The sequence below is a fragment of the Dreissena polymorpha genome, chromosome 1 (genome assembly GCF_020536995.1).
Source record: "Dreissena polymorpha isolate Duluth1 chromosome 1, UMN_Dpol_1.0, whole genome shotgun sequence".
Taxonomy (NCBI): Eukaryota; Metazoa; Mollusca; class Bivalvia; order Myida; family Dreissenidae; genus Dreissena; species Dreissena polymorpha.
Genome location: NC_068355.1, coordinates 96,955,564 through 96,979,926, shown reverse-complemented (window position 1 = coordinate 96,979,926; position 24,363 = coordinate 96,955,564). Strand labels below are relative to the sequence as shown.

General features: G+C 35.5%; 1 protein-coding gene across 1 annotated transcript in view; it reads left to right on the top strand.

Annotated features, from left to right (window-relative positions):
• The first annotated feature begins 7,054 nt into the window (after nucleotides 1–7,054).
• Nucleotides 7,055–24,363, top strand: part of LOC127841558 (serine/threonine-protein kinase BRSK2-like) — an 84,442-nt gene continuing 67,133 nt past the window's right edge. The window contains 1 exon segment of the mRNA XM_052370481.1: nucleotides 7,055–7,597. Coding sequence (XP_052226441.1) covers nucleotides 7,495–7,597 — 103 coding nt within the window. The 5' untranslated portion in view covers nucleotides 7,055–7,494.

The window sequence follows — 24,363 nt, the reverse complement described above, 5'->3', positions numbered from 1 at the left end:
CAGGACACAACTAGTGATACTGAACATTTACCATGCTCTAAAATATCCATTATATGCGTCTTTTGACGATTTCAAAGCCTGAAAATTATAAAGCGTTGCAACGCGAAACGATTGAATAACGTGGAGAGTTCTGTTGTTGTCGTTATATTTTATGATACTACGAGGAGTGCTTATATAAAGTATATTATGCACCACTCAATTTATGAGCCCAGATGGCCGAGTGGTCAAAGCGATAGACATTTACTCCAGGGCTTCAGGGGCCAGTGGTTGGAGTCAAGTTGATGGTTACTTTTTTCTTTCTTTATTTGTATTCTTGTGTTTTTACTGAAGCTTTTTAGATACAATGTTTACATTAATCAATATAAAGCATTCAATGACACACTTCAATACATGCCAACATCCGTGAAAAGGCCCCTTTATTCGGCAGACATCGTTGCGTTTTACAGTATGAAATCTTGCGTGTCCTTTAATATCAGCAAGAGCGTTGTTTTCTTATATGTACTAATTATCTTCGTGCTCCATGATATTCACAACTATGTTATACAATATTTCATTATTTCTTATCCTTTTGTTCCCTACCCCAATCCACTTGCGAAAAGTCATGTTATACAATTTTATATTAATATACAATTGGGTTGCATAACTGGTAAACACAGTGCACTTTCCGTCAACGAAAAACATTCCATTTCGCAGAATATCAAGGTCAGCCTGCCTAGAAATCGTCCGTGAAAGCAAAAATAGGCCACCGATATGTGCACATTTGCTTAAAATAACACTGTCTGACTTACCTTTTCTATCGGCAATGTATCGTGGCTACATTTTTTTATATTTACAAAACGCAAACCAGGAATTTAGATAAAAGATTTGAATGTGTGAAAAGAAAACGACGTCTTTTGTGTAAAATACTAACATATCATATTATTCAAATAGTGAATAACATACACAAGATAAATACACATACCGGGTATGCGATGTTATGTCACGTATAATATGATACTATACAGTTTAATTTATATCTTACTTCACAAATGTGCATTTTGAAAACACATGTATACATGCAATAATTGCTACATTCTTATATACTGCAAATACCAGCATATATATACGTGTCTAACAGTGCGTAGAAAATTTGATATGTACCCTGTATTTATTTATTTACTGGATAAACATGCACTAAAACTAATATACATATAAACATTAATACGCAACAAACAGCATAATACACATCTCATGTCGTAAATAAACGACTTACAACGGGAAAATGATATAATTACAAATGATTGTTTTCAATAAATTATCAAGAAACGTAAATTGTTTACCTTTATTTTCAAAATCAATAAACTCCGAAAAAAAGTTCAAACATTGTATCAGATTATGAAATTATAAGGGTTAAACATCTGGGTCTTATCTAAAATGTTCTCTATGTGACGTAGGATAGGCAACGACTGAATCAATCACGACACTGTGCAAAAGATCTAGGAGGAGAAGAAGTGTAACAAAGGAATGGACCAACCCAATCTCTGGTGACCCCTTTACCTCAACTTGTGCAAGAATTACCGCACTATTAGCCTCATCATTCATCCCAGCAAACTAACGCTACGCATCGTCATCAACCGATTGAAAAGAAAGGCCAAGAAACTGCTTGAGGAGAAGCAGGCTAAATTCAGAGCTGGACGGCGCACAGTGGAACAGATCTTTATTGCAGAATCATCAGTGAGAAAAATCTCAAACAACAACGTCAGCTGGTCAACAACTTCATTGACTTAACCCTTTGCATGCTGGGAAATTTGTCGTCTGCTAAAATGTCGTCTGCTGAATTTCTAAAATTAGCATTCTCATCGATTTTTTCCAAGAATATTATAAGAAAAGAAAACACGTTCTGTGGCGTCTCATCTGGATCCAAACTGTTTGCAAAGACCTTCAAAATTCTGTTCCAGCACTGAAAGAGTTAAGAAAAGGCTTTGAGCGTGTGTGAAATGATAGATGATGGCAGGTTCTGTAGGGTTAGAGGGTTAAACGATGACGGTAGGCTGGTGCAAATCATAAAAGAACTCTAAACGCCTGTAGCACTTCTCCATGGAGAGATGGGTAACTTCTTACGGAAATGGTCAGTGATGTTTACTATCCCCCTTCTTGTTGAACCGTTTCCTTGAGAAGATTATACAGGAGACCCTAACAATAAATCCACACCGACATCTCTAATTCAGATGATGACTTTGGTCGTATGGGAGGCACCAGAAATGAACTCCAAGACCTTACCAAAATATTCTCTGAAAGAATTCAGACAAACAAAATCACAATGAACAGTAAGAACAACATCAGTGCAGACATCACCATTAGGTGGCAGGCTTCAAGTATTTGGGGGCAATCGTATTGAAGGACGGCACCAGTTCCACTGAGGTCAGACTAAGAAATGCATTGGCGACTGCAGCGATTGAAAGACTGAGCAACTTGTGGACAAGCAACTCCATCAGCTTCTCCACGAATCACAGGTTATACAAGTCCCTCGACGTCAATACGGCGGCTAGACCTGGGCGATCACAGGTTCTACAAGACCTTCGACCTCACCACCGCGGCTAGATTTGGACGCTTCCCACGGACACATAACGCAGGATACAGGCCGTAGAAGACTGTTCCTGTAGCCTACTTTGAGCACAAGACCAACGAGTACGTTCGACACATGCCAGCAGCACTTGTTGGACCACAAGAACCCGTCTTAGCGACAGTAAAACGACGAAAGCCGGCTATGTTTGAACACGTCACCAGGCAGTCTAATTGTCCAGGACGATTTGGAGAGAGGTTTTCGTCTAGGCCGTTAGATGGAAAGCTGGATGGACAATGTGAACGAGTTGATTTCTTTCACCATGGATGAGCTTCTCACATCAACCCTCAACAGACTGACGGAGGATCTCTGTGTCGTCGTCTCCCCACCACCACCAACGGCCATACCGGTAAAGGGAATTATAATGATTATTGGTGATGTATGCTTTTACCAACGCCTGTATGAAGATGCGGCAAAACTAATTACTTGCACATCAGCTATTTTTAAATAAAATGTCAGCTAGCTCTTTGCACATCTGAGACAGGCCATTTCGCGCCTGCTGTTATATTATGTTGGAACCAGCAGTGTGTCCCAGTACTACTACCTGAATGCATTACAAGACGATTTTCAGCTCCAAATTCAAACTGTCCAGTTGTTGTATAAGTATAGTTTCATGGATAAAAAGGAGAAATTTGGGACCTCCATTTTCAGTTTTACTAATTTATAGATTTAACCAATGAAAAATTAGGTCTATAGGCACGATGATCGTAACGATGTGAATTATGAGACGGTCAGTCACTTTTGGTTTATAATTGTCAGCTACTCGTACGAAGTCATTTATACTTGTTAATTGACAAAAAAAGGCCGGTAAAAATATAATGACATACACTTAAAACATTAAAGAAAAAATCGATTAATAATTGTCATCGACTATTATTCTGAGCGAATGTCAGTGGAAGATAATCTAAAAATATCTTGTTTAATAGATATTCGGCGTCCATCCTGACTTGGAAATAAAGTTAGACAGTAAACGTTTATAAATAATCAAATTGAAAACAAAGGTTTACCGGTTGTTGTTTTTTTCATTTGGTAGTCAGATGTTCCCCGCATGAAATGTGTGCTATATAGTGCACGTATATTGAAACCACACACCAGTGTTCGTAATATAAAAATAATACTACGGGAGATCGCATCATATTTGTCCACACATGGCAAATTATGAGTTTTTCTTTCTTTATTTCTTCAACATTTGATTTACAAGTTTTCTTTCGAAACATTCAAATCACATAGTGCAGCGTCATATGATGGTCTTATGCGTGTTGTTTTTTTACCAGCGTAGCTCAATATGTATGCTGTCCGCTAAAAAAAATCAAGGACGTTCTCATGGTCTCATGATGTATCTCCTGACCTGAATGCGAAAAGCACAAGCTGGTCTATTGCTGCGCTGGCCGCATATGGCATAAGACGGATTTTCGCATGACGCGGGTCTTACAAAATCCCATTGCGTCTTGTAAATGGAACATCTAAGCACAACACTTTTCAATAGAAAATTTAAGTCAGACTGTGTTACTTATTGCAAACTGGCGAATTTCGGTAGTCTATTCAGGCTTTCAGGAACGATTTCCAGACGGTCTGACCGAGTACGACAAACATTTGTTGTTAGATATTAAAACGATACCCCCTCCCCCTTATCATAACACTACATGTATATTATTTCGGTAATGTGTGTTTTCTAATATTGAAAGCAATACCGTGTTATCAACGTTTATCGATAGTACGTTATGTCTTCCACTGACGGTTAAGTGACCGAGTACCGACCCTTAAATTCTACGAGATGAGTTTTAACGCGTAATTGTAACTGGACCAAAGTTTGTGTCTGTGTGCCGTGGAGAGAGTAGTCCGAAATAACTTATACTGAACATAGGCACAGAGATGTTTTTTAGATTGGTCTCGAATCGGCAAAAGAAATAATATAATTAATTCGTTTGGGTCTGCTGGCGTTACATGAACGTCATTTTTGGTGAAATGTTGGGTTACACAGCTACGCCGCAAAAAAATCGACTCTATATTGTCACGCCGGGTATGCGAATACTTCGTTTACGGATGGCACTTCACTAACAGAGAACAACAAACGCCACGCGCTAGGGGTAAGTTCCTCTGTTTTATTTAAAGTTATATCCTAAAGATTAGTTTTTAAGACAAGACACATGGTCGAGTTGATAAATGGTGTATCCTTTTGTATTGGGAATACACAATTTCACGGAAGAATGGAACAGTTTTGCCCAAAAAATAGAAAATTTGATCGGAAAACAGCATAAACTAGATGAACAGTAAACATTTTAACAAAATAAAACTACTTAGAATAATTGCGAGAAAATTTTTGCTATTCCAGCATGTAGAGTAATCACTGTGCTTCAAATACTGAAATTTTGATAGCATTCAATGAAATATAAACAAAGATAGTACATTTTGTAATAGGTGGCATACATAAAGTTGCAGCCACTTTGTTTACCGATAAAGGGCACTTCAGATTACGGAGACTTTCAACAAAGCGGGCACTCTAATAACTGAGTTTTATCTTCTACCTCAAATGCATTTATTTATATTATGGCTATTCATACAAAACATTTTTAAAATATATTTTTCAAAAATCACATGACTATTAATTTATACTATGTTTATTATAATTGCAATTTTCAAATAAGATAATATTTATTATTAAATAAATGTGTACGGATAATGCGAATCAACACAATCGTGTTTAATTTTACTTATAGCAGGGCTCTAGATAACGGTAGTGAAGGGGTCTTTATGACGCAAATACACATTTGTTCTTCATAAAATCCTATGTCGGTTGTGCTTATTTGAATCGCATCATCAAGACGATACTTATGCGTAGCAACAAAATTAAAAAGAGAATGGTAAAACTCCCTGTATTTTGAGCCCTGCTTATAGGGAGCACTTCCCTTTACGCAACGCTAACGTTTGCTCGAAGTGCGATTCACCTGACCCTAAATCACTGTATTGGTTGAGTTTTAAGAATCACGGTTAAAATTAAATCGTAAAATCAACTGATTCTGGAAAAAAAGGAATGCGTACATAAAATGTTTAAATGTCATATTATGGAGTCAGTACTTAGTATACCCACACAAACGAAGTTTAGGGTGCTATATTGGATAGAACTTCATAGGCAGCATGTGTTGTGTTTATATTAAAAAAAGACGGATATGCATAATTTTTACACCACTATCGTGTGATTAAATCAACCCCGCCCGTTCTTTTATTGCTATTTTCGTTTATTGGCATTGAGCCAAAAAGTTCCAATAGAATTTCGAACCTGCATCGCTGCTGATATTAATCTCTGAGAGGCAGTTTAAGCAGAGTGATTATTCATGACATGCTATCTAATATAAAAGAAAATAGCCTTAGTACCTTCATTTGGACATAAAGATAAATGCTTTAGATCAACCGCTTAGAACGTAATTTAAAATATATGGTCATATAGATTTTACTCATTAGACATATCCAATTTGTTTAACATTTATCTTTCACATTTATACCAAATCATAATCATATTTCAAAGGGATAAGAACATGCTTCGGTTATTCGTTTTTTATTTGCGTACTAAGTACATACATTTTTATTTATTGCCTGCTTACTTTAACAGTATTCCACAGCGAATTCTGCATTTTTGATTAAAAAAATACGAGTGTGTTATATCTGGAAAAAAGTGTCTAGATGTCAGGAAACGAAGTGCCATTGTTTTTTAGATGATCGGTAAACGAAGTGCAGATGAAAAATGTGCATGCGACTCTTAAAACATTTGAATTTTCTCAAATACATTAGTAAACTAAAATGTAACATGTTGTAACATTACTGGATATATTGATCTTTTATTTCGAATAGTAAGCACGTTCTTGATTTATTTCCAAGTATGTTTATTTTGTTTAAATATGTACTGATCATTCAATTCATGCTGATTATCGATGAAATTTTATCGTTTTTTTTAAATAATTCACCGTTTTTCCGCGAATTTCTTTCTTCGCAATACGAAGTGCTATACCATTAATCACCCAAACAATGTTCTGTGTCTAAAAACCAAATAAACAGAACATAAATACAAAAAAGCTGAAGAACTCACCTCTCGCGCGTGGCGTTTGTTGTTCTCTGTAAGTGAAGTGCCATCCGTAAACGAAGTATTCGCATACCCGGCGTGATTGTATATATGGGAGATGGCCAGTTTCGTATTCAAATTGTGTTTCATGCACGAAAAATGGATGCTTATGGTGTATGCTATTTCAAATTAATCGATTCTGTTACTTTAAACAATCGGAACACACGTTAGGTAAATACATTATTATAGCAAACGAATAAACAAAGTTATATAAAGTCAACGTGTGGCAAACAACAAGGGAAACAACTCTTGAACAACTATTTACCAGTCGGCTGCTGATGCTGAGAAATCGATAAGAGTGACCGTTCTTGTTCAATTATGAACGCGCGCACCTGTCACTGGATCAATTACTGAATATTTGACAGAACACTCTCATTTTGTGGAGAATTGTCAGAGATTTCTGTGAAGAGATCGAAATTTCCTCTAGTGGTGTGTATTCATTTCGCTTATAGCGTTGTTATTTACAAAATGTGTGAATATAATATGGTAAATTTCAGAGTATTCACAAAATGTGCAATGTTTTATTGAAATCAGCTTCTAGAAGATGGATAGAAAACTGAACAACATTTTGTGGATGGAATATTGTGAAACTAGTTCATACAAGTGAGCTTGAATTTTTGTTGAGAAACATGGATGAATTGTAAAAGTACTGTTTGTTGTACATGCAGACAACTCTATAATCATATATATATAATAGGAATTGTATATTACTGGAGTATGTTATATCAAAAAAGAGAGATGATATGTTTACATCTTAGGAGGATTTGGTAAGCTGACTATGTCACATCATCACCATCACCGTGTAAACTCCCTTCGAGAGAGAGAGGAAATGTATGTGGGGCCTTACAAACTTGAGAAAACCTTGGGAAAGGGACAGACAGGTATTCATATTACAATTGTGTTCATATTTTGGTATACTTTAATTGTGAAACATTAACAAATGAGATTTCTTTCACATATGCGGTGTTGCAATGGAACAATTTATAGCTTTTTAAGCGTTTGATGCTTACCTCTTGTGCTAGCAGAATATTGATATTACATTAATCATACTGCAAACATATGCATTATTCATGGCATGATGCAATTTATGATCAAGCCATGCAAGATTAATTAACACCTTCATAAATAAATGCATATTTGTGTAGGCAGTCATTCTAGAAACATAACTACAGACATATTATCTATATAGATGTGCAATATATGATCCTGGTGCGAGATACTAGGCAAAGGGTGGTCATGCAGTCAGTGCTTCTAAACAATGTGAATGAGAGATGATAGACGTGCTCAAGATATTGAAGATCTTGATTCTGGCAGGGTGCATATTGAGAAATTGGAAATATTCACTGAAATGTTCAAGGAAAATTTAAATCTTCTTCATAAATAGTTACAATTAAACCATTTTTTTAAAGGAAGAATAACTACTGCAAACTTGTCAATGTTAATTTTGTGTGTTAATGTTTGTACCAATGTATAAGATAAACAATTTAATAAGATAAGTAAGAGTATGCACATTGTATGTTAAAAACACAGGTGGTTAGCGTGTGGCTATGATATTAATTAGTGAAAACATCATCATGAATGATAAATAATCGTATTATATCGAAAAATCAACTTTTCTGAAAAAAAAATCCCTATCAAATATATATATAACAAGGTATTCAACTCGATATCACCCGAAAACAGGGCGCATGCTTTAAACAGCCATTACTTAAACAATTTTGCAGCGATTTTCACGAACCCGGTCTTATTCAACGCAGAAATGAATTTCCTTTCCGGGAATGTACATGTCTTGCAATATTTTTACAAATACTGGGTCAACTTTTAAGAAATAACACGATACACAATTAGCGTGACCCAGTTGACACTGATCAGACAGAATACATGAATGAAATCTCCAGTTGTAAAGACATACCTTCGCATTGGACCAAAGAAATCACTTGTGTGTTTAAAATGTCAGTTAGTTGAAATGTATGTAAACAAAGGTTTCAAACGGCGCTGGACAGTTAGTTTTGATGCATAATGCAACAGCAAAAATGGTAAGAATGTTTGTTCATACGTTTTATTGAATTATGGTATCGAGGTCCGTAAACATTGCAAGGAAAATGCCTTTTACTCCGTGAAGATTTCAGTCTGAGGATACTGTCTGATCGATGTTAACTGGGTCACGCGAGTTGTGTATCGTGTTATTTCTTAAAAGTTGACCCAGTATTTGTAAAATATTGCAAGACATGTACATTTCCGGAAAGGAAATTCATTTCTGTGTTGAATAAGACCGAGATCATGAAAATCGCTTTTAAATTGATGAAGTAATGGCTGTTTAAAGCGAAGCACCCTGTTTTCGGGTGATTTTGAGATGAATACCTTGCTATATATATATTTGATAGTGAAATGTTTTTTCCAGAAAAGTTGATTTTTCGTTATAATATGATTATTTATCATTAAAAATGATGTTTTTACTAATTAATATCATAGCCACACACTAACCACCTGTGGTTAATTACATTCTTCTTATGGGCATGTGTTGAGAACAAAGCCCATTAATTGGTTGTGCTACTGATTTACTCCTTTGAGACAACCCTTTTGCAGAAGTGTTAATAACATCCTCACATTATGGTAGGTAAATTTCAATATTTCATAGGACTGAGGACAGACACAGCTGGTAATTTTGTATTGAAGTATTGAAGATTTTGCCAGGACTATTAGATTTGTTATACCTATCATTAGTTTTTGAGTTATCAATCCTTGAGTTTAAGAAGTTATACTTTAGTACCTTATACAATTAATTTGTTATGCTCCCCCAAAATTTATTTTTGGGGGGAGCATATAGTCGCCGCTTCGTCTGTCAGTCCATGTGTCCGTCTGTGCGTCCGTGTGTCCGTCCGTGCACAATTTTTGTCCGGGCTATTTCTCAGAAACTAATGACCAGAATTCAATGAAACTTTATGGGAAGCTTCACTTCCAAGAGGAGATGTGCATATTATCAGCGGGTTCTGGTCGGATGATTTGTCACAGAGTTATGGCCCTTTGAAATTTTCCATTAACTGTACATATAGTGCAATTCTTGTCCGTGCTATTTCTCAGCAACTAATGACCAGAATTCAATGAAACTGTATGGGTAGCTTCACTACCAAGAGGAGGTGTGCATATTATCAGCGGGTTCTGGTCGGATGATTTTTCACAGAGTTATGGCCCTTTGAATTTTTCCATAAACTGTACATATAGTGCAATTCTTGTCCGGGCTATTTCTCAGCAACTAATGACTGGAATTCAATGAAGCTTCACTACAAAGAGGAGATGTGCATATTATCAGCCGGTTCTCGTCGGATGATTTTTCACAGAGTTATGGCACTTTGAAATTTTCCATTGTACATATAGTGCAATTCTTGTCTAGCTGTTTCTCAGCAACTTATTACGGGAATTGAATGAAACTTTATGGGAAGCTTCACTACCAACAGGAGATGTGCATATTATCAGCCAGTTATGGTCGGATGATTTTTCACAGAATTATGGCCCTTTGAAATTTTCTATAAACTGTACATATAGTGCAATTCTTGTCCGGGCTATTTCGCCCCAACTACTGACTGGAATTCAATAAAGCTTTATGGGAAGCTTAACTACCTTGAGGAGATGCGCATGTTATTTGTGGGTTCTGGTAAGATGATTTACTTAGAGAGTTATGGCCCTTTGAAATTTTTAAATTGCTAAACCATACATTGTATTATTTTGTCCAAAGTTATGCCCCTCAAGACGTTTCCTTTTATCTGAATATATAGTGCAATATTGTGACCAAAAAAAAACTTTGGGGAGCATCACCCGTCTGCGACGGTTTCTTGTTTTAGCTAGTGTTCAGCCTTTTATACATACAGAATCTATTTATGGACATATTTAGAGAAATATTATTACGAAAACAAAAATTAATACAAATCCACTGTTCCATTGAATTTTAAAATAATAGTCTTGTTTTCATTGAGTCTTCTACATGTATAACACATGTATGTGTGTTGGAAAATACAATAAGAGAAAGTGGCGTTTTGTATTGATCTGACTCAGTGAGCTGTTTGACTTGCCCTCTGGTGCAGTATTCATATTCCCTGCCTTGCTGTTCAATACTTGGCATGAGTCAGTCAAGAAGAACCAACATCATTCATTAGGTACAACAATTGAAGGCAGCTTCAACAGGCAGTACTCATGCAGTATTCTTGGAATAAAAAGGAATTAAGAAAAAAGAAAAATGTGTTATGTCATGGTTACAATTGGAGATGTTCACACAGCAAATATTAAATCTGACATTGAAACATTTAACTGTCACAACACTTTTGTTCAATCCTAGATTAACCCTCTGCTTATACTTTAGTTTGTGAAATTTATCATGTAGTTGCAGTAGATTCATAAGACTAAACTTGTACTTGAAACAGACCATTTCAGTCAAACTATTAAGCATATTTTGGATGTATAAAAAAGAAGAAATCATTATCTGTTAAAAAAAACTATTTTCATATTCTAAGCAAGGTCAGTGGCACATAATCTGGAACATACGAAGGAGCTGTTATATTTGATCAATACATAAATGAGTAACGTTTGTCGATGTTTTCATGTTTCACATATTGAACTTTTAAATCAATACGGATATTGACATTTTCGTACTGCTTTCTTCTTGCATTTAAAACTACCCCTGCATGATGGCCAATAATATATTCAGTGGTCCAGCTTGGCCTTAACAGACGGTGCGTGCACCATGCTGCCCAAACGCTCTACCCTGCTACCTCGGACACGCGCAATGCTCTTTTTGTGAATCATCTAATCACATTATGTTACAGAAAATATAAAAAGTTTTCCAAAATACCAGGGTAAGTTACTTTTCACGATTGAAAATAGTTTGATTAATTATAGAACAATATTTCAAGTGTAAATACATGTATTATAAAATATACATGCATGCTATATTGAATATATGCAACAGGGTAATAATGATGCTTAAGTGCCCTTTTTACAAAGAGCAATCTGCCCTTTCCTTATCCTAGCTAGCTTGAGCACATATCATATCTGTGCATTAAATGTTCCCTATGCTGAACAGCATTTAATAGTGCACATACACTGTAACTCCAATATAAAGCGCTCCGTTATAACGCTGAATCCAATATAACGCGGAGGGTGCTTGGATCCCATTTTTTCTCCAACCTTCCATTTTATTTCTGATTCAAATCCGTATAATGCAACTTCATGTATTTTCAGACAATTCAAAGACGGCGGCAATCACAGTTATGTTGATTGCTTTATTCAACCGTCCGTTGAACCGATTATAATCGCCTCGAGGTTAAACAACACCGACAGCTAATTGGTGTTAATCTGTTGTGTAATGTCAATAAAGGTGTGAAAAACTCGCGTGTCAGTGTTTATTACATGTATACCTCATCAGAGCGGTTCAGTGCGATAATTTCCATAAGTTAGGCCCCTAAGTGCAAGCGGGATAGTTATACAATTCAAGTAATTCAAAACGATTGAAACATTCTTTCTTTGATATGGTTGCAGTTTGACTATATTAAATGAGCGGCTGTGAAATATACTGCCTATTGTATAAAACAACTTTTTCTGTCATTTTATTATCATTCTAGTATTATGTCATTTAATCTCTTTCAGTTCGTGTATAAGAAATTAAATAATGCAGACGATTTATTTACATGCGAACGCAGTGTACCGGCAATTGTTAACAGAGTTTCACTTTCATTTTCGCGCGGTATCAGAAAGTCCCCGGGAAACACGTTTTTTGCATGCGTATGACGCAATATAACATTTTTTTGTACGTGAGTCGTATTGCATTCAATCTAAATTTAAAGTTGCTCGTCCAACGAAAGCTCTGCCCCATAATGCACTGTACTCTTAACACTTCTGACAATGGCAGATATGCATACGGTTGTGTTTACGAATTTCTTAAACATAAATCGTCATTAATGTTCAAGATTATTATTTTTAAGTGATGTTGCAATTTTATTGGATTATCGGATAAATGTGCACATAAGAAAAGCGGTATGTATACTGTTATCGATACAATTCGGTTTATATGCATGTATTTGCGTCAACACAGCATGGCAATATACATGACCTATATTATAGGCTATTCTATACCTGTTTTTTTTTATAGCGCCCTGCAGTAAATGAGCTCAAAACCTATAACGCGGATCCGTTATAACGCTGTTTCGCGGCTTGGACCCCATTGACCGCGCTATATTGGAGTTACAGTGTATTTTACAGTATGATGAAGTTCTAAATCAACATTTTACAAAGACATGTTGTTTATGTCATTTAGCACTTGACTGGTTACAGCAAAAACTGCAATTTTTATTTGTGAGCGTTAGCTCACAAATAATGTAGAGGCAATTTTGCAAGTCAGTCTGCGTTATAAGTACGCTAAGAACCGTAACCCGTGACTGCCTGTATGGATAACTGCAGTTAAAAGTAAGCAGACGTTGAATGCTAAAAGCGTCTGCTCTAACCACCGCATCTGCCTGTTTATAGTTCCCACTGGTACACTACATAGTGTGTATGTATTTAAAAGTATTTAACTGCTTGTGAGACAATGTTGGCCAGTCTAGTGTTTATCATTGAAATCTGTACATATTGGCTGCTTTCAGGGAAAACGGGGCTTAATGCATTTCAAATAAGATTAGCCTGTGCACACTGATTAGCTGTATCAATGATTTGAAAAAAACAACAACACATCTTGACAGTGATTTAAGACATACTCTTTATAAATTTGAATGGGTTGTGGTCATTTCAAACTTGCGATATAAAAAACTCTAACATAATTTTGAAAACTGAGTTGCGTCTAAGATAAAACAACAGCGAACAAATTCAGTGCCTTCATCGCTTTGATTTATATGTTCATTTTTATACTTCAATTTATGTTGAGAACATTTTAAGACTTAAAGTTTGCAGAGTATGCTTTTCGTGACACTCCCCAACATTTCACATAGGACATCAGGTGACAAACAATACTTGCAAAAATGTTTGTGTTTCCATTACAGAATGCACAGACTAACAGACACAAAACTGACTTTTTATGTCCCCCACCACTATAGTGGGGGATTATTGTTTTTGCCCTGTCTGTTGGTTTGTTGCTTTGTTGCTTTGTTTGTTTGTGTGTTTGCGTCAAACTTTAACATTTGCCATAACTTTTGCAATATTGAAGATAGCAACTTGATATTTGGCATGCATGTGTATCTCATGGAGCTGCATATTTTGAGTGGTGAAAGGTCAAGGTAAAGGTCATCCTTCAAGGTCAAAGATCAAATATATAGCTTCAAAGCGGCGCAGAAGGGGACATAGTGTTTCTGACAAACACATATCTTGTTATGCTATGTTTTTAAATTAAGCATACAGGGTTTTCTTATGTCTTTTTTACTGATTTATGAGGAATAGAAAAGTTAAGAAAATAAATACATTTTTTGAACTACTGACACAGGGACCAAAGTTCAATTGTTAGAGAAAATACTGAACATCCAAAGCTAGAAAATTAATGTTATGGTTAAGGCAAGGTAAGGTGAAAAACTTGAAATGGTCCACTGAAAATATAATCCAAAGAAAAAAATTATAACAGACAACAGAGGATGTTTTTTGGTGCAGATAATGACATAAAATGCTGAGAGGTTTATCTTAATGCACAAAATCATCCTGATAATTATTCCTCAAAGCCTGTTGATATTGTTTACTATTTGCACAAAATCATCCTGATAATTATTCCTCAAAGCCTGTTGATATTGTTTACTATTTGGATTCCAATCAGTAATGGGAGAAAACCTGAAAATAGCATTTGAAATTCTAGCATAGCACAGGTGAAGAGCTATAAGAGCAAGGTGAGCAAGACAGCATGGCTGAAACTTAAAATGAGTTTTGTTGAATGCTGGTAGGGAAATCTGGTTTGATGATTAATACTGAGTGGCTCAATAGGGGATCTAATCTGAGTCATATTGAGGATCTGTTCTTGTTAGATAATACATAAGACTGCTATCTGATCATAATTGTATGGTAGGTTATGACTTGCACTGATGGGTTTTTGAAACAGGTGTATTTGTTGAACAGTTGTGGGTAATAATGAATGTGATCAACGATATTCTGTGGTCAGCTCTCATTATGATAATGTTATTATAAAGGCATACATGCATTTTATTCAGGCTAAATCCTGGACTTTTCTTCGTATTTTTCTAAAATTTTTACCTCGAGGCAAGACTGGTAAAAATGATAAAATGTGTTAATAAGAATTTCATAAACACAAATGTTTTCATTGTCTGCAAGTACACGGAGAAGTGAAATATGGAAATTGTTAATATTATCTATTCACAACATTTTTAGCTCACCTGAGCTGTGCTCATGGTGAGCTTTTGTGATCGCCTTTTGTCCGTCGTCCGGCGTGTTGCGTCAACATTTGCCTTGTGAACATTCCAGAGGCCACATTTATTGTCCGATCTTCATGAAACTTGGTCAGAACATTTGTCCCATTGATACCTCAACTGAGTTCGAAACTGGGTCATGCTGGGTCAAAAACTAGGTCAAAAAAAAGAAAAACCTTGTGAACACTATGGAAGTCACATTTGATGCCCAATCTTCATGTAACTTTGTCAAAATGTTTGTCTAAATGATATGTTGGTTAAGTTCAAAAATTTTGGTTTGTTTAATACATAAGATATGAACATTAGTAGCATTTGGCCATTAAGCTCACAAGCAGTCTTAACAATACATTTATTGGTAAATCCAATATAACACACTCTGTAATGACACTTAATCCAATACAACGCGGGTGGGTCTTGGTTCCTGTTTTTTGGTCATAAGCATTTTCTTGAAATTCACATATAGTGGCGTCTGATGTGCTGATTTCAAAATGGCTCAATTATAATGGATTAGAGACTATTCATTACTTGTGAATTTGACAGTTTAAGAGTAATTTTCTATTGTTTGGTGAAATACAGGTGTGAAAATAGCATGTTTGTTACGCTCTTTTCCTGTTACTGTGTATGTGCTATCGATCTTTTGAATCATTGACAGATTTGACAAGTTTTACGACACATGTTTTACTTCATTGTTATTTGTAGACAATAGACAGACAGAATAGTTTAGTAACGTCACACTTTTGTACATAAAACACAGTAAAGCAGTACAAAATCATTATATATATATGTGCAAAACCACTCTAAAAGAGTTACGAGAGACGATGGTTCTAAAAATTCTAAAAGTTTTCAACGATTGTATACATCATAGAATCTTTCACATCTGTTACAAATAAAAAAAAAGATTCATAATGAAATATGAACAATATGAATTAAAATATTGTCTGCTGAAATTCAATTGAAAACATAACAGGCATTCAAGATAAATTAAATAAGTACATGTAATCAAGACAATTAGTTCCATCCAAATGCAGGGTAATTGTTTATTGAAGTTCACATTCATTTTGCGTGATTTTCTGCAAACGATATATGTATTTATAGATCTTTGTTTTCACAAAGTCTGTGGGAAGCATGTTTTGAACATGACTGAGTATGATGCCATAAAACATTGATTTGTATCTTAATGCAATTAATTAATTGATTAAATCAACACAGTCACTCAGACTCAGAAACTGCTGTCCCACAATGCTCTGGTCACTTTTCACTTCTGAAAAATTGCGTATGGTTGTGTTTATGACATTCTTAAACACATTAAGCGTCATAATTGGTCAGAATATATTTGTATGCCCCCCCCTTCGAATAAGAGCGGGTATATTGTTATGCACATGTCGGTCGGTCTGTCGGTTGGTCCGTCCACCAGATGGTTTCCGGATGATAACTCAAGAACGCTTGGGCCTAGGATCATGAAACTTCATAGGTACATTGATCATGACTGGCAGATGACCCCTATTGATTTTCAGTTCACGAGGTCAAGGTCACAGTGACAAAAAACGTATTCACACAATGGCTGCCACTTCAAGTGACAGCCCATGTGGGGGGCATGCATGTTTTACAAACAGACCTTGTTTTAAATTGATTTAGTGGAATGTATAAAGTTATCAATAGGGTAGGGATTATATGCATGTATTGGCGAATAACAACACAATTAACCTTGCAATAATTTATGAATGAATGAGTTCAGAACTAATAACACAAATCTATTTATAACGCTGTCTTGTAGCTTGGATCCCGTCATCAGCGGTATATTGGAAGTTACAGTGTAGCAATTAGCTACCCCAGTCATATGTATTACATTTATAGCATGAGAGCATTATTTTGTAGCATGAGAATGTGACAATAGTAATAGAACTTTATCCCTGACAAATTGTTAACAACAACACTTGGCTTGCACGTGTTGTAAATAGCGGACAATGAGGATATTAGTGACTGCAAGTTTTGGCGACAGAAAGCTTGAATTGCAACATTCCTTTTAATTGCAAAACAAGCATAGTTTTTAAAATGAATGTTTTGACACATTGTCCTATGTCGACTAGGAGGGACAAACTTTCCAAATGTCTGTCCCGCAAAATCATGAATTTAAGAGGAGGCATTGAAAAATTAGTCTAGAAGTTAAAGAACTCAGGGGATTGGGGTGTGATATGATTCCGAAACCACACCCTATTTTAGGAAAAGTGTTATAATTAACAATAAAATCATGAATCTTAGCTTTTTTACAGTACTTTATTATTTATGGTGAGCTATTTTGATCACCGTATGTCCTGGGGATGCTTTGTAGGTCGTCAGCTTGTAGCTCATTAAGAGGCTACATTTTTAATCCAATCTTGAGGAAACGTGGTGAATTAACAATATCTAGGCTGAGTTCAAACCGAAGTCATGTTTTTCCAAAACTTATGCACCAGGTCAAATTACATTTATGACTCATTGTTGATGAAAGTGGGTCAGAAAGTTAATCTACAAAATATCTAGGCCGACTTTGAATTGGGGTCAAGTGTGTCCAAAAAACAAGGTACATTGAAACTTGTGAAAATCTAAGCAAAAACTTTACCTTTGTAGGGCCTCTTTTATGAATCAATCTGTATGAAACTTCGCCATAACAATAATTTTGACGATGTTAAGACAGTGCTTGAATCTAGTCAAGTATGGTAAAAATCTAGATCACCAAGTCAAGTCTTCAACAATTGATGTCCGTGATTACAGGTAAGTGCTTAAGTGCCCTCAAAACCCCCTTGTTTTATAATTTTACACTTATTTATAAATATAATGCACTGTTGTTTTTTTTCAAGAAATAACATACTGCTTTAGCTTGACCAATTACATATTCTAAAAGGTATTTATGAATAGTGGTACAACTTATTCTTGGCTTAAACAAGGAGTATAAATGAATGTATAAATATTTGATTACAAGTTGCTTTTTATGACCCCCTTAGAAGAAGGGTATATTGTTTTGCATTCCACCAGATGGTTTCCGGATGATAACTCAAGAACGCTTACGCCTAGGATCATGAAACTTCATAGGTACATTGATCATGACTGGCATGTGACCTCTATTGATTTTGAGGTCACTAGGTCAAAGGTCAAGGTCACAGTGACTTGAAATAGTAAAATGGTTTCCCGGATGATATCTCAATAATGCTTAGGCCTAGGATCATGAAACTTTATAGGTACATTGATCATGACTGGCAGGTGATCCCTATTGATTTTCAGGTCACTAGGTCAAAGGTCAAGGTCACAGTGACTCGAAATAGTAAAATGGTTTCCGGATCCGATGATAACTCAAGAATGCTTATGCCTAGGATCATGAAACTTCATAGGTACATTGATCATGACTGGCAAATGACCCCTATTGATTTTCAGGTCACTAGGTCAAAGTTCAAGGTCACAGTGACTCGAAACAGTAAAATGGTTTACGGATAATAACTCAAGAATGCTTACGCCTAGGATCATGAAGCTTCATAGGTACATTGATCATGACTGGCAGATGACCCCTATTGATTTTCAGGTCACTAGGTCAAAGGTCAAGGTCACAGTGACTTGAAACAGTAAAATGGTTTCCGAATGATAAATCAAGAATGCTTACGCCTAGGATCATGAAATTTCATTGAAACATTGATCATGACTGGCAGATGACCCCTATTGATTTTCAGGTCACTAGGTCAAAGGTCAATTTCACAGTGACCCGAAACAGTAAAATGGTTTCCGGATGATAACTCAAGAATGCTTACGCCTAGGATCATGAAACTTCCTAGTAGGTACATTGATCATGACTGGCAGATGACCCCTATTGATTTTCAGGTCACTAGGTCAAAGGACATGGTCACAGTGACTGGAAATAGTAAAATGGTTTCCGGATGATAACTCAAGAATGCTTACGCCTAGGATCATGAAACTTCATAGGTACATTGATCATGACTGGCAAATGACCCCTATTGATTTTCAGGTCACTAGGTCAAAGTTCAAGGTCACAGTGACTCGAAACAGTAAAATGGTTTCCGGATAATAACTCAAGAATGCTTACGCCTAGGATCATGAAGCTTCATAGGTACATTGATCATGACTGGCAGATGACCCCTATTGATTTTCAGGTCACTAGGTCAAAGGTCAAGGTCACAGTGACTTGAAACAGTAAAATGGTTTCCGAATGATAACTCAAGAATGCTTACGCCTAGGATCATGAAATTTCATTGAAACATTGATCATGACTGGCAGATGACCCCTATTGATTTTCAGGTCACTAGGTCAAAGGTCAATTTGACAGTGACTCGAAACAGTAAAATGGTTTCCGGATGATAACTCAAGAATGCTTACGCCTAGGATCATGAAACTTCCTAGTAGGTACATTGATCATGACTGGCAGATGACCCCTATTGATTTTCAGGTAACTAGGTCAAAGGACATGGTCACAGTGACTTGAAATAGTAAAATGGTTTCCGGTTGATAACTTAAGAATGCTTATGCCTAGGATCATGAAACTTCATAGGTACATTGATCATGACTGGCAGATGACCCCTATTAATTTTCTCACTAGGTCAAATGTCAAGGTCACAGTGACTCGAAACAGTCAAATGATTTCCTGATGATAACTCAAGATTAATTAGACCTAGGATCATGAAACTTCATAGGTATATTGATCATGACTGGCAGATGACCCCTATTGATTTTCAGGTCACTAGGTCAAAAGTCAAGGTGACAGTGACAAAAAACGTATTCACACAATGGCTGCCACTACAACTGACAGCCCATATGGGGGGCATGCATGTTTTACAAACAGCCCTTGTTCATTCTGAACTGGATATACCAAGGAAACAGACATAGATTGCAAATGTGTTAAATCTACATGAACAAATAATTACTTAGACATATAGTGTTTATCCCATGAGAGCTTAGGAGCATGGCACAGTATACTTTAAAAGGGTATTTTAATGTGCTTTCATGCAAAAAAGGACTAAAAAAGCCGGTTTTATGAGGAAAATTTAATCACATTTGTGGCAGTTTAATGCACAGGATGTTGCCTTTTTACTAGCTTATTGCATAAAAATCTCAGACTTTGAGGTCATTTAATGTAAATATTAAATTTGCCACAATAAAATAACATTTTTTGCCGATGTTTGGATACTATTTGTAAAATGTTCTCTGATTCAGTTATCTTTTTTATGTTTTTGCTAGACAGCAGCTCATGAAAAAAAACATTGTTTGTCAGTGTTCTTGTTGATATAACCCATATAACATTGTTAAATAAATCGATTGGGTTTGGTATGAAACAAGGCATTGGCCTTCTTAATCACTATGCCAAGAGAAATGTTTTGTAATAGGAATGTATTGTTTAGTAGACTTTGACAGCTGAGAGAAATCTGGTCAGCTGGTATAAATATAATCCTAAAACTACATGTAGGAACAAATGTTACAGTTCCATCTTCATCAGACATACCAGGAGTTAATTGAGAGTGTTTGGCATTTTGGGATAAAAACCCACCAGAAAAAAAAACTCTTAATCTGTAGACAGCTTACTGGTTATAGGTGGATGTATTACAACTTGTAGGTTTTGTTGTTCATGCATTTACAACATTTTAGAAACAACAACAGAAACAAAAAAAGCAGTCACAATTATGAAGATGCCCAAACATAATTGATAAAACATGTGCATGATATGTACATTTATGATGGTGTATTTGTCATTTCCAACAGTTGTGACATGTGCATGTAGAAACAGTCCAGACGAATGCAGATGCTTTTTTACGAAATGCTTGGTTAAAATTTGTAATTGCATACTGATGAATACATTGCCTGGCTTATTTGTGTTGTTCTTCTTCTGTCAGTTGTGCATGAAGATTGAGCAATTAAAGTGTACATGGCATCCATTGTTTGTGGAGGCTGTCTGATGTAGACCTCATCTTGATCAGCAACTGACTCCAGTTTTATAGCTTCATGGCCAATTTCGCTTCAACTGTTTGTCTGTGTTAAACATATTTCAATGATGATGCATTTCAAAGAAAGCCCATGACTCATGTGTAAGGCTGCATGTGCTGCTGTTTGCAACATCTCTTGTAAACCATGTTTCAGGTATTGAAATTTGATTAAGGAAGCATTTTGTGATCTCTTTATACATGCTTCATCTGAGATAGGACATCCTATAGTTTAACACTGGTGGAAACATCTGACAAAATCTAAAACATTGAAATGTATTAATACTTTACAGTTTTTTCTCCTTATTATGTAAAGAATACAACATTCTGCATATTCACTCTCTCGACACTCAGACAAGCTTCAATAACCAGCTAAATCGTGTGAGATATTTTAGAGTTATCACACCTTGTTTATATATAAAAAAAGCAAAATTTGCAGTTTCAGCACTCTTCAAACATTCATTTTTCTCATATGCTTTTGCCTCTAAATGGCTGTGAAGTTTGATAATCATTCAAACAAACATTGGCCTGCCATTATGTCCATTTTTTAGAATGTGCATTTTTCTGTCTGTGATCTTGTTAAATTTTGATTGTTTTTTAAGTGTGATAAATGTATTGACAGTTTAGTCCTCAGTACCCACAATTGTTACAATTGTCAAAGGTGCATAAAGCAAAAAAACAGACCTTTTTTGATAGGTTAGTTTATGCTTGGTAATAAGGATTCAAGTATGTCATACAAATTTACTGTATTTTGAATGCAGAGGATTGTGATATTTATGAGATTCCTTTGCACATGAATATCCAGTGAAAAAAACAACAGGATCAGCCCTTTTTCTGCCCCGGATCAAAAGATCGGGGGTATATTGTTTTTGGCCTGTCTGTTATTGTATGTGTCCCAGTGTCTGTCTGTCCCAAAACTTTAACCAAAACTTTCAACGTCATCCTTCTAGGTTAAAGGTAAAAAAAACATATCCAAGGGAAGTAATATGCTTTAAAAGGGAGATAATTTCCAAACCTGCCAATTGATATATTGAAATTTTATTTCAAAGCGGCGCTAAAGGGGGGCATTATGTTTCTGACAAACACATCTCTTGTTTCTGACATGGAGATGAGTCCAGTTTAGAGTTTCCACTTTATTTCAGGAAATTGCATCATATTGTGATATGAATTATTTATATTGTAACATGCCTAATTCACAAAATATATCTCTATCATTCATCACCGATATCATCAATATTTTATGCATCAAACCCCTATTTCACAGCCATTCCATTAGCAATACATAATTAAAGGTCTGTATGGGACCTAGTTCTCACACATTCAGTATGGTGTCAATATGCTAATTTGTTGATAGCATTTCCATGTCCAATGACAACACCTTCTTCACACATGATACTGGATATTTTACAGACAGATAATTGTTTTTCTGTTTGTATTCCCCCAAGATCGAAAAATCGCGGGTATATGGTTTTTGGCCTGTCTGTCTGTCCGTCCGTCTGTCTGTCATTGTATGTGTCTTAAAACTTTAACCTTGGTCATAACTTTTGCAATATTGATGATAGCAACTTGATAGTTGGCATGCATGTGTATCTCATGGAGCTGCACATTTTTAAAGGTCAAGGTCATCCTTCAAGGTCAAAGGTAAAAAAAAAAAAATTCAAAGCGGCGCATTGGGGGCATTGTGTTTCTGACAAATACATTTCTTGTTTATTTGCTTTTTTTGTAGTCGCAAATACTCCAAAGAAACAAATATTTCATAAAATATTTTGCAAAATAAAGTTAACTAATAAAAAATCAGTGTTCCTTAGAGCAATAGCCAAAATTTCAATGCTAGATGTGGTATGGTAACAAAGATTAAAGATGCAAAATGCTCGTTTTTATTTTTTGTATCACAAGATCTTCCATGTAAATTTTCTGCGATGATATCCGAATATTTAAGAGCAAACATAAGATATCCCGAAGCCATGTCAAATGATAATTTGTGCATTATTTCTGAAATAGTTTTGATGTTTTGAAAAGCATTCATTCAAAGACCTACTGTTACTGGAACAAGTTTCCCTGGGAATTCAATTTTTCGTCCATATTGTTAAAAAATGTTAGTGTTAACAGATGATTGCTTGTATTTCTCAAATTTTAGTCTTGATTATTTTGGCAAAGTTTCAGAAGTACTTTTCAAAGAGTGATTAATATGATAATAGTTCTTGAAATCATAATAATTATTGGCTATATACTGCTGGAAGTGAACACATGCAAATAAATGATCACTTGAAGAAATCTGTTCATTTCTGCTAGCAATCAATACATGATCAATCCTAATAAATGGTTAGCCTATTGGTATTGAATAAATTGTGAGAGAGGCTGATTTCTCCTGGTAATAGTGGGAAGCTGTTTGGAGCTAGATGAGGAGAGAGAACAGTATTGAAATTACATACTGCCATGTTTGCCAATTTTGTTAACAATGTTCTTTGAAAAAATTATAGAAGTGGGAAGTTGTTTGGACAAAAAGCTTGATAGAACGGACTTCATTGAAATAACATATTGCTACTTGAATGTTTATTAGTGTCGACAGTATTGGTTTAAAAGAAAGGATGATATTGATGATATCGTATTAGTCTTATTGTCAGAGATGGCTGGTTTTCCAGCACCTTTATTGATGTTTACCCATCAGAAGGCCAATAACCTGCATGGAAACTCATTAATAATAGATCTGCTTGGAGAGTTTACTCAGTGCACCTAATAAGTGGCCAGCATAATTATTTCAGTGCAAGAAAACAGAACCTGATAATCATTAAAGCAAAAATATGTTTACAATTTAGAACCTTGGTAGATGTCTTCATTTTCAATCTCCTTGTATTAGTTTGAGCTTAATTAATGTGCTTTCTTACTGTTTTCAGCACAATGTGCTCAAGGCGAGCTATTGTGATCACCATATGTTGGGTGGTGTGCAGTTTCCAATGTTTCATCAAATTTTACTGCTCTACGGCATGTTTCATCCAATTTTGATTAAACTTGTTAAGAGTTTTTATCTAGGTATCATAAAGGCCAAGTTTTAATCTGGTTCACATGCGACCAAAAACTAGGTCACAATATCAAACATATAAAAACCTTGTTTCCACTCTTGAAACCATAATTATGACTCAATCTTCGTGAGATTTGATCTCAACACTCAACTTGTTCAGAATGTTTATCTGGACACTATTCGAGCCAAGTTTTGATCTTTATCATGTTAGTCCCAAAACTAGGTCACCTGAGGATAAATCTTTGAAAAGACTTACAACTCAAGAGGCCACATTTATGGCTCAGTCTTGA